This window comes from Salvelinus sp. IW2-2015, linkage group LG12 (genome assembly GCF_002910315.2).
Source record: "Salvelinus sp. IW2-2015 linkage group LG12, ASM291031v2, whole genome shotgun sequence".
NCBI classification, from domain to species: Eukaryota; Metazoa; Chordata; class Actinopteri; order Salmoniformes; family Salmonidae; genus Salvelinus; species Salvelinus sp. IW2-2015.
This window is the reverse complement of record NC_036852.1, coordinates 6,131,903-6,143,449: the sequence shown is the minus strand read 5'-3', so window position 1 is coordinate 6,143,449 and position 11,547 is coordinate 6,131,903. Positions and strand designations below refer to the sequence as shown.

Genomic DNA, 11,547 nt, shown 5'->3' with positions numbered 1-11,547 from the left:
AGAGTGCATATCATTTCTATGGTGACCTAGATTCCAAACGCTGTAGTTTTGACTGACAGACGAGGCTGCTAGAAAACCTACCTAGTGCTTCGGGCTTACCCACAGCAATAGAAGTCAATGAACAAACAAAACCCCTCAGACCTCAGCATTTTCWCAGCACTCACCTGTCCCCCAGTGCCGTCCCTCCGGCTAGATTCACCACAGTAGGGAAGATGTCCATGTTGCTGGTGGGTTCATCYATGTCTTTCCCTGCAGGTAACATCCCAGTCCAACGGAGCAGTCCTGGAACTCGGATCCCCCCCTCCCAGTTGGTGGATTTCCCGGCTGCTCAGAGACAGATCGAAGCACTTTGTGAGGACTGAGAATAGGGGGAAGTCCTGTATCACTCGACCCGAAATATAAGGCTTACCAGAACCTTTCATGGAAACGTCTCGTCTCTAATGCATCAGGACATTTAGATAATCTGAGCTATTTATCTAGTGATCTATTATTTTATTCTATACATTGACTGGCTCTGACTTCCCATTTACATTCCTATTAATATACCCTACTAAACCACTGCAGATGCAAGCTAAAGCCTRTCTGCACATGCACTTCTAGGTTGAGTATTTTTACTCCTGTTAAAAAAAAAAATGTAACCAATTAACAAAAAAAAAGGTGCTTTAAACGAAAATTCGACATCTGGCTGTTCGGCCTCTGTTGACCTGTTCTTCTGAAMCTGTAACAGACCGTACCTTTGTATATCCCGTTCCAGCCTCTGTGAACCTCCCCCCGGACTGAGATCTCCTCAAGGTGCGCCCCCTGGTCTGAGGTCAGGTAAACCAGTGTGTTCTCCCTCAGGTTCAACCGGTCCAGAGTCTGCATGAGCTGACCTACGAACAGATGTTATGAAACAGGACATAATAAACTCAGCAAAAAAAAGAAACGTACCTTTTTCAGGACCCTGTCTTTCAAAGATAATTTGTAAAAATCCAAATAACTTCACAGATCTTCATTATAAAGGGTTTAAACCCTGTTTCCCATGCTTGTTCAATGAACCATAAACAATTAATGAACATGCACCTGTGGAACGGTCGTTAAGACACGAACAGCTTACAGACGGTAGGCAATTAAGGTCACAGTTARGAAAACTTAGGACACTAAAGATGCCTTTCTACTGACTCTGAAATCACCAAAAGAAAGATGCCCAGGGTCCCTGCTCATCTGCGTGAACATGCCTTAGGCATGCTGCAAGGAGGCATGAGGACTGCAGATGAGGCCAGGGCAATAAATTGCAATGGTCCGTGACTGTGAGACTGCCTAAGACAGCGCTACAAGGAGACCGGACGGCAGTTGATAGTTTTCGCAGCTTAGCAAGACCAACGTGTAAGCAACACCTGCACAGGATCGGTTACAGCTGAACATCACACTGAGGGGACAGGTACAGGATGGCAACAACAACTGCCCTGAGTGTTACACCGGGAACGCACAATCCTCCATCAAGTGCTCAGAATGCTTCCCGCATAGGCTGAGAGAGGGCTGGATCGAGGGCTGTTGCCCTGTTGTAAGGGCAGGTCCTCACCACACATCACCAGTAGCAACGTGCCTATGGCACAAAGCCACCATCGCTGGACCAGACAGGACTGGCAAAAGTGCTCTTCACTGACGAGTCACGGTTTTGTGCTCAACCAGGGGTGATGGTCAGATTCGTGTACCGAGGCCTGTACTCTGGAGCGGGATCGATTTGAAGGTGGAGGGTCCGTCATGGTCTGGGCGGTGTGTCACAGCATCATCGGACTGAGCTTGTTGTCATTGCAGGCATCTCAACGCTGTGCGTTACAGGGAAGACATCCTCCTCCCTCATGTGGTACTCCTCACTGCAGGCTCATCCTGACATGACCCTCCAGCATGACAATGCCACCAGCCATACTGCTTGTTCTGTGCGTGATTTCCTGCTAGACAGGAATGTCAGTGTCTGCCATGGCCAGTGAAGAGCCCGATCTCAATCCCATTGAGCACGCTGGGACCTGTTGGATCGGAGGGTGAGGGACTAGGGTCATTCACCCCCCAGAAATGTCAGGGAAACTTGCAGGTGCTTGGTGGAAGAGTGGGTAACATCTCACAGCAAGAACTGGCAAATCTGGTGCAGTCCATGAGCAGGAGATGCACTGTAGTACTTAATGCAGCTGGTGGCCAAACCAAGATACTACTGTTACTTTTGATTTTGACCCCCCCCCCCTTTGTTCAGGGACACATTATTCCATTTCTGTTAGTCACATGTCTGTGGAACTTGTTGAGTTCATGTCTCAGTTGTTGAATCTTGTTATGGTCATACAAATATTCACACGTTAAGTTTGCTGCAAATAAACACAGTTGACAGTGAGAGGARGTTTKTTTTTTTGCTGAGTTTAGGTAAAAGTCAATCAAATCTTCCAACCTTTCAAATATAATTAGTGTGGACATTTCAAATCTTCCAACCGTATAACTTATTGGACATAAAAAAAAGAAGGCCATACAGCAATATAAAGTAAATATTAAGTCTTACCCACACTCCAGTCTACTTCGTGGACGGCGTCTCCATAGATACCGTGCTGACTGGTCCCCCGGAAGGCTGGCGATGCAAACATGGCCGTGTGCACTTGGATGAAGGAGAAGAACAACAGGAAGGGTAGTGCAGAGTTCCTGTCAAAATAGTCACCAGACACAGTGTAAATGGAAGAAAATWATTGTACGACAACAATGCAAACTACTGTGTAGAGTATGCTTTCATTTTACAGACAGTCACCYACCCTTTACACACACTTTCCTTACAAGAGTTTCTTCCCACACGCAAGACACAAACAAACATCAATAATCAAACACACACAAACACTTGATTTGGCTTCTATTCTGTCTCAATCTATCACGTAGTAGGGGAAATATAACGAGAAAAAACGCAACACACACCTTTCTAAAAAGTCCACCGCTTCATCTGTCATTCTCTGGGTCAGGTTCTCCGAGACATACGGCTGCTCCACCACTTCCCGGTTCCTCATCAAGAAGCAGTTGAAGTAGGGGAACGTGGCGACGAATGTGCCAAAGATGGCCGCCGCCGCGCCCACCAACGCCACCACGCTCAGCACCAACTTCCTCCGCACGGTGACCACACCCCTCGCATGCAGGAGGGTCACGGTAGCCACACCCACTCCCAGGGTCTTGTAGGGTAGAGTTGAGAATCTTTACTACCCTATATCCCCGAGGGACAAGTTTCTTTATAGCTAAAAGGCCAAACAAACTACARACAACAAACATTAAAACTAGTCTGATTACCAGTCCGTTTATGCCATCATGCCAACTCCTTATCACTTTGCTTGGCTTGACAATGACAGCAATGGAGTTGGCAAGAGCATAAACAGATCTGGGACCGCATGTTACACCAGGATACATAAATAAAAGTTTAAATACTCAACGCAACACTGTAGTAAAAAGCACGAGCTGAAGCACACCCCAAAATGGCTGTAGAGGTGCTGACTATTGGAGAGTAAACTGTAGACAAATCTAATGTATTTAGAAAGCCCTTTTTACATCAGCAGATGTCACAAAGTGCTATTACAGAAATCTAGCTTAAAACCCCAAACAGCAAGCAATTCAGGATGGAGCAGAAAGATTCTCTATACACGCACCCAACAATTTAAAAGGTTAAACCAAAATAGTGTACGTCATAAACATGTGTTGTACACTGTACATCACCTTGAAGGGTATGTGTGCTTGGACATTGGTAAAGACGGAGCCGTGGCCGGGCTGACAGTCACGTAGGTTGGTCAGGGTTATACCGTAGAAGTGGTCGAAGCCGTGCGCACTGGGGTGGTGACAGAAGTCGTCGTTCCTCTCACAGTTAAGACCAAGGTGCCATTTTCCTACAGTGGAGAGAAGGGGCCAGGTGACGGACCATATAGACTGGCAACTTAAGGKGTCTTCAAAGAACAACGACCTTGGAAGACAACACATAAAGTGTTTTCAACAGTGGAGAAAAAAAGCCAGATGAAGCCAATTATTACATTTAATAATATGTCAACTTGGGTTACTGAAAAGCCCGTGAGGCATATTGCACATCAAAGAACAAGACCTTGAAATGTCAACTCACATGTAAATGTGCTGTAGGCTGTTGTCTGGGCAACCATTGAGAAGCCAATACGAGTATGAAASCTATTATACTGTTCAAATCAAATCAATCATGTAGCTATTGCTATACAGTCAGAATTTTAAAGACATTCAAACAAAACAGACACATTGCTGCAACCAATCAAATMAACTGTCACTGCTTCTGCGTGTTCCCTATTCCCAAAMTGAGAAGTATTGATACATACTCATGGACGATAATAAAWGGGTTATAGGTAGAGTTTTTCATGGACCTAAAGACGCTTTACATAGTAACAAAGGAGAGGACTTTGGCTCACCTATGAGAGCAGTCTCATAGCCCTGTTGTTTGGCCACCTTGGCAAAGGTGACTTCTTCACTGGGAAGACCGCCAGATGCAGCAGAGATGATGTAAACCCCTAACCGTCCAAGGCCGGCCATACCTGTTCAAGACAAAATAAATAGGATCAAAAACGGATATCCAATCACAAAGAGGACAGAGTAACAAAGTACACAATTATACAGTGGAATGATGATGTACTATTCACCCTGCTGCATTGTGGTGAACATGCTATTTATTCTGTTCTATGAACTGTTCTCTCCACTTYGCCTAACTAATGCATCCCTAACACCACATAATACTAGTTAGGCCTATCAATACTAGCTAGTGATCTGTTYAGTGATCAAATTATAGTACTAGGCAAAGCTTTGTGTCAAACCCCAGGAGGATAGGCTACACGTTGAGCTCTTGCTGTTGTTGTWGTAGTATATTTTATCACTATTGTGTTACTATTTTTACTATTTCACAGTAAAGTCTACGCCCGTTCGCCGCATGTGACATATAACATTTGATTTGTTGTTTACGACTCGCCTCACCAGATCGTATTGGGTATCGGCCCGTCAGGAAGGCTGCCCTGCTGGGCGTACAGAGGGGGGCAGCAGCGATGTGCTGCGTCAGCCTCACCCCCTCCTGAGCCAGCATGTCGATGTTGGGGGTCCTGCAGACACAACGACACAGCACATTACCACCCAGCTGGGCTCATCATCTGGAAGGAGGCGTTTTAGTCGTGTTTTAAAAAGGTGAGCAKAGAGCACAGCGAGAATTAGAAGTCAGAATAAAAGGAATATAATAGAATCGTTGTCTTCCGAGGATGTACATTTTTGTTTGGAATCACAACTACGAATGAGAAGTATATGTAATGCAGGAAAGACATGCTTAGAAACATGGGAAAGAACATAAAAAAGGCCTGTTGCAGTTTATATCACTGTAACTTACCGCAAGGTAGTGTTCCTATAGCAGCCCAAGTCTCCAATCCCCAAGTCATCGACCATCATCAGGACAAAATTCGGCCTTTTGTCACCATTCAAGGCATTGCACACGTCAAACAACAACAGTAGACCTAGGCAGCATGMGATCCATGGGGACTTCATTTTTCATATGAACACTGGAGAAGCAAAGACAGAGGCAATACGAGAAGATTGGATAGGGTCAAACGCTTCAAGTTCCTCGGCYTGCACATCACRGAGGACCTGAAATGGTCTCGGCACACCGACATCGTGGTGGCTGAAGAAATTCGGKATGGCCCCCAAAGACTCTCAAAGACTTCTACAGATGCACCATTGAGAGCATTCTGTTGGGCCGCATCACCACCTGGTAGYGCAACTYCTCCGCCCTCAACTGCATCATGGCTCTACAGAGYGTAGTGCGGGCAGTCTAACGCATTACCGGGGGCACGCTGCCTGCCCTCCAGGACATCTAAGGCACCCGAAGTCAAAGTAAAGGCCAAGAAGATCATTAAGGACCTCAMCCKCCTGTTCACTCGGCTACCGTCCGACAGACAGAGACAGTACAGGTGCATCAAAGCTAAGACAGAGAGACTGAAACTGTTTCTATTTACCAGGCCATCAGACTGTTGAACAGCTATCACTAGCCATCTACCAGGTGATACACAAACACACACCTCATACTCACAAACAAATGCACATAAACACACACACCTCATACTCACAAACAAATGCACATACACACACACACACACATTGAACCACTGGTCACCTCCCATTTCACACTGTCTATTTAAATACTTTATCCCCGACGTAGCACATCATAATATTTATTTATCCTACTGTATTTTAGTTATACTGTTTATACACAGGACATATGTATTTATACACTGGATTCTTGACATAGCTTACTCATATATATATATATACACACACAGTGCTTTCAGAAAGTATTCAGACCCCTTGACTTTTTCCACATTTTGTTTCGGTTACAGCCTTATTCTGAAATGTATTCAATATTTTTTTTCTCATCAATCTAAACACAATACCCCATAATGACAAAGCAAAAAAAGGTTTTTAGAAATTTTTGCTATTAATTATTATTATTATTAATTATTATTTCAAATTTACATAAGTATTCAGACCCTTTACTCAGTACTTTGTTGAAACASCTTTGCCAGCGACTACAGCCTCGAGTCTTCTTGGGTATGACGCTACAAGCTTGGCATGCCTGTATTTAAGGAGTTTCTCCCATTATTCTATGCAGAWCCTCTCAACCTCTGTCAAGTTGGATCGMGAGTGTCACTGCACAGCTATTTTCAGGTCTCTCCAGAGATGTTCGATCTGGTTCAAATCCGGGCTCTGGCCAGGCCACTCAAGGACATTCAGAGACTTGTTCCGAAGCCACTCCTGCATTGTCTAGGCTATGTGCTTAGGGTCGCTGTCCTGTTGGAAGGTGAACCTTCACCTCTGTACTTTGCTCCACTCATCTTTCCCTCGATCCTGACTAGTCGCAGTCCCTGCCGCTGAAGAACATCCCCACAGCATGATGCTGCCACCACCATGCTTCACCGTAGGAATGGTGCCAGGTTTCCTCCAGACGTGACACTTGGCATTCAGGCCAAAGAGTTCAATATTAGTTTCATCAGACCAGAGAACTTTGTTTCTCATGATCTGAGAGTCTTTAGGTGGCATTTGACAAACTCCAAGCGGGCTGTCATGTGCCTTTTACTGAGGAGTGGCTTCCATCTGTTCACTCTACCGTAAAGGCCTGATTGGTGGAGTGCTGCAGAAATGGTTGTCCTTCTGGAAGATTCTACCATCTCCACAGAGGAACTCTAGAGCTCTGTCAAAGTGACCATCGGGTTCTTGGTCACCTCCCTGACCAAGGCCCTTCTCCCCCGATTGCTCAGTTTGGCCGGGCTGCCAGCTCTAGGAAGAGTCTTGGTAGTTCCAAACTTCTTCCATTTAAGAATGATGGAGGCCACTGTGTTCTTGGAGACCTTCAATGCTGCAGAAATGTTTTGCTACCCTTCCCCAGAATTGTGCCTCGACACAATCCTGTCTCGGAGCTCTATGGACAATTCCTTTGACCTCATGGCTTGATTTTTGCTCTGARATGCACTGTCAACTGTGGGACCTTACAGGTGTGTGCTTTTCCAAATCATGTCCAATCAATTACATTTTCCAAAGGTGGATTCCAATCAAGTTGTAGAAACATCTCAAAGATGATCAATGGAAACAGGATGCACTTGAGCTCAATTTCAAGTCGCATAGCAAAGGATCTGAATACTTATGTAAGTAAGGTATTTCTGTTCTTATTTTATTTTTATGTTTTCGCATTGTCATTATGGGGTATTGTGTGTAGATTGATGAGGAAAATAATTAATTGAATCAATTTTAGAAGACGGCTGTAACATAACACTGTGGAAAAAGTCAAGGGGTCTGAATACTTTCCGAATGCACTGTATGTATACTGCTGTACATATAATTCTTAGTTGATCTTGTGTAAATAATGTGTACATGCGTATAGATTGCATTTGATTACTGCTACAGGGCTATTTGGCTTGCTAATCAGATTTGCCCCACTGTTGTCTTTTTTCTCTCCTTACATTTMAATTGTTTGACATTTTACTGCATTTTTAACAGCAAGTAATATAAGAATTTCGCTGCACCCGCTAATCTGTGTGCGCGACCAATAAACTTTGATTTGAAGAAAGCTAGAGCAAATGTTACTAATGCGACATCCCAAATGGCACCATATACCATATARAGTGTACTACTTTTGAACAGGGCAAATAGCCATTTTAGAGCCCTAGGAACCATAGATAGCTACAGTTTAGGCCAGGGTTCCCCAACTGGCTGGCCTGCGGGTGGTTTTATTTGGACATAAAAGACTGTAAAAAAAAAAAAAAAAACATTTTAATTTTGGAAATCTGCTCCGAAGTATTCCCATCCATAACAGAGATATTTATCTGATCGTATACAGTTGTAAGCAAGGTTTGAAATGATTATGTTTTAGGCAAATATTATATGTGTTTGGGCGTCTTGCTATCAATCTGCAGTATACAAATTATTTGTAATTATGTTCTGGCAACCTGACCATCAGCGCAAGAAAGAAAATCGTCCCGCGGCTGAATCTAGTTGATGATCCCTGGTAAAGGCCATGCCCTTCTGTGCCTTAACCAATAAAGGATGATATAACAGCATCCCTGTTTACTGAATCTGTTTCTTCACCTTGTCTGAACTTGCTCACCACCTTGCTCAGAAACCAATAACATGATGTGTCTAAGCTACAAAGCCAAARAGGCATGCAGACAGTACATGCCTGCTGTCTACATATACTCTTACGTAGCGATCAATACTATATCGCCAAACTAGACTATAAATAGAGAGAGCGAGAAAGCCAGAGGGGCAATTGCTGAGCAGAATAACTGAAGTCGTTATTGGCTAAGCATTAATGTGTTTGTTCAAAAGTCAAATGCTGGTTCCTGCTTATTAGCTGGCTACCAACCGGTAACAGAAAGCATAGGCCAGTCCAACTCAGAAGACAAGGTTTTGACATCCAGTATTGACTGGGAGTACCTAGTGTGGCTACAGCCTACTACAACTACCCTGCAAGTTCAATAGGAACGCTCCTACAAGCAATACGCGTTCAACAATTTCTCAAAATACCAACATAAAGATATCTGTTGAATAGACAGAATACTTTGTTGTTGGCAAGTCGTTCAAATCATACCTTCGTGGATATGCATGTCTCGAAATGTTTTACTKGAAACAGGAAGTACGTTTTTTGTCAACTGTCATGTGACTAGGAATGACGCAGTCTCATTGGATTATGGTTAATCCAAATATTTTATGTGACCTGTGAGCTGCCTAAGTGTAGTGCAATCAAGACTAAAATACTGTAGATTTCAACCCTCTATGGTGCAATCCTACAATCCAATGTGCAGRCTTAATCCCTGCCAATATTTWTTTAACATGTTTAGATACCCCTTGTGTCAGGAACATAAGGTCAGGAAGCCCACGCTAGTGGATCATACTAATAAAGTGAGACAATATTCTTTAAAAAATCTATAGTTCTATTTCACCAGTTAATTAAAATAACAAATTCACACGCTGGTATATTACAGATTACACCTTTACAATTCATGTTTTAGTAAATGTAATTTACTCTGGCATAGGCCTACAGTAGAACACTGCAACCAGGGGTTCCATCGTGGCTCTATGAGTAGGCCTACATTCACAATATTCACTTTTCAGTTTCTGTCCAATGCTGTTGCCCCTGCCTTGAAGACAAAGTTCCCAGTGTATGTTCTTGATGCTCCTCTCTACCCCTCTAGCAGAATGGGACATGACTGTTTCATACATAAATAGGAGGCACAGAATAGGAAWGCCCTAGATGTGCTGTAGAACCAAATGAWGTTATCATCGTCTGTGGTTGGATGAACTGAACTGGTCTACAGGCATTGACCAGTTATCTTTTAGARACTGTTGAAAGAGGAAACTGTGATGGTAGGTAAAGTCTGGTTTACACACTGGTCAGAGGATTGACCATAGAATTATAATGACTTCTAAATTCTATTACTTCTGGGATGACTTCACATTCAAATTATCCACGGTTGACTCTCATAACAGACTCTGATCACACTGTGATATGAGTAATATTGAATATTCACACTTGTGCTGTTTTTGGTCTATCAAATATTAATTATTCCCACTGTAAATCCCTCAGCAAAGTGATTAACTAGTATGCATGGTTGCAGATGAGTGTCCCTGAAGTCTAAATACTCATTACAGAATGTAGAGCTTTCGGCTGAGATTTTTGTATTGATGCTTGCAAGCTGATTAGTCTTTTGATGTTGAGCTGCATTCCACAGGAGAAGCACATGACTGAGTGAAAAGAAGAGAGGGGTGAAATCCTACAAACACATCAATTGCTTTTCATGGAAATATTGCAACCATGTGAAATTGGCAATTGAGGAAATGGTAATATATACCCTTATGAAAAGCTAGCTTAGATTTAGATGATGGGGATGGTGGGGGTGTTTGTTTGTTTGTTACACAGCTTTTCATTTTTTTTTTACAGCCGTTTGTAATACAAATCTGTTAAGGGATTTTCCATTTATCCGTACATTTTTTCTGTAGTTCTGCAACCTATTCCTAGGAGAGAACTGTCTCTGTGTCYCCTCTCTCCCAGGTCTGGTCTCATATGGATAAATACTGTCATCTGTTGTCTAAGCCATATAKTGCAGAACAGGGGGCTGAGTTGGGCTCTACATGCATGATAGGCATGTTTACACTAGGAGATGTTTGAAACTGTTAACTGATCATTTAATAGGCCTGTCCTACCCATTACCCAGTAAAACTCTACATTTTCCTGCCCACTTAGATATTGAACAGCAACAGATATGTTCTTTAGTCCATACAGTCAAACTTCTGTGAAGGTTGTACCATCTTCAACTACTTTTCCTATAAGTACCCAAGTGCAACGCATTTCCACCAATGTTAGATGTATAAATTGCAAGGCGTGTGTGGTGTGTCATAAATCACTCTGTATGCCATGCATACGTGAACTAGGCCRTGACAGGTTTGTCTCTCTGTATATTGTCTGCCTTAGGACTCACACCATTAGCTGTGTTATTGAGCATTCAGGGGACATCCTATTGGCTGTCTGGCCCCCGCAGTCCAAGCAGCATAACACACGGCAAGCAGCCAGTATCAAAGCATTAATGTCTGTTCTTCCTYTCCAAGGCCTCTTCAAAGACACAATCACTGTCAGACCTCTTTTTAACAGCGGCTTTCTCTCTGGCCCCAGCATGTACAGTACAATGAGACTGTAGCAATTACTGCTAGGATCATGTCCACTCCCATTACAAAAAGACACACCATGGGTTATGAAAGGTATTCCAATTCAAGCTGATGTAAAGCACCTACATACAGTACAAGTCCAATACTGTGCGATATTGTCAGATGTAAGCATAGCTGTATGTGAGCCCAGGTTTGAGCTCCTCGGATTCTGTGATCATCTCTGTTCTTCATGCATCCACACACACCTTTGGTGGCGGCCACTCATGAATTCATAGTACACTCATCTACAGAAATAGAGAGAGAGAGAGTGCCTCTTCTGAATGTGTGTCCATTGTACGTTGTTCACATAATGTGCAT

General features: G+C 43.3%; 1 protein-coding gene across 1 annotated transcript in view; it reads right to left on the bottom strand.

Moving 5' to 3' along the window:
- LOC111970941 (steroid sulfatase (microsomal), isozyme S) overlaps nt 1-9,197 on the bottom strand; it is a 14,412-nt gene extending 5,215 nt beyond the window's left edge. The window contains exons 1-9 of the mRNA XM_070445873.1: nt 9,119-9,197; nt 5,372-5,540; nt 4,972-5,093; nt 4,416-4,538; nt 3,709-3,875; nt 2,926-3,173; nt 2,525-2,661; nt 735-872; nt 165-324 (exon numbers count right to left, since the gene is read on the bottom strand). Of these exons, the coding sequence (XP_070301974.1) occupies nt 165-324; nt 735-872; nt 2,525-2,661; nt 2,926-3,173; nt 3,709-3,875; nt 4,416-4,538; nt 4,972-5,093; nt 5,372-5,526 (1,250 nt within the window). The 5' untranslated portion in view covers nt 5,527-5,540; nt 9,119-9,197. The remainder of the gene's footprint in view (nt 1-164; nt 325-734; nt 873-2,524; nt 2,662-2,925; nt 3,174-3,708; nt 3,876-4,415; nt 4,539-4,971; nt 5,094-5,371; nt 5,541-9,118) is intronic.
- Nucleotides 9,198-11,547: the final 2,350 nt, after the last annotated feature.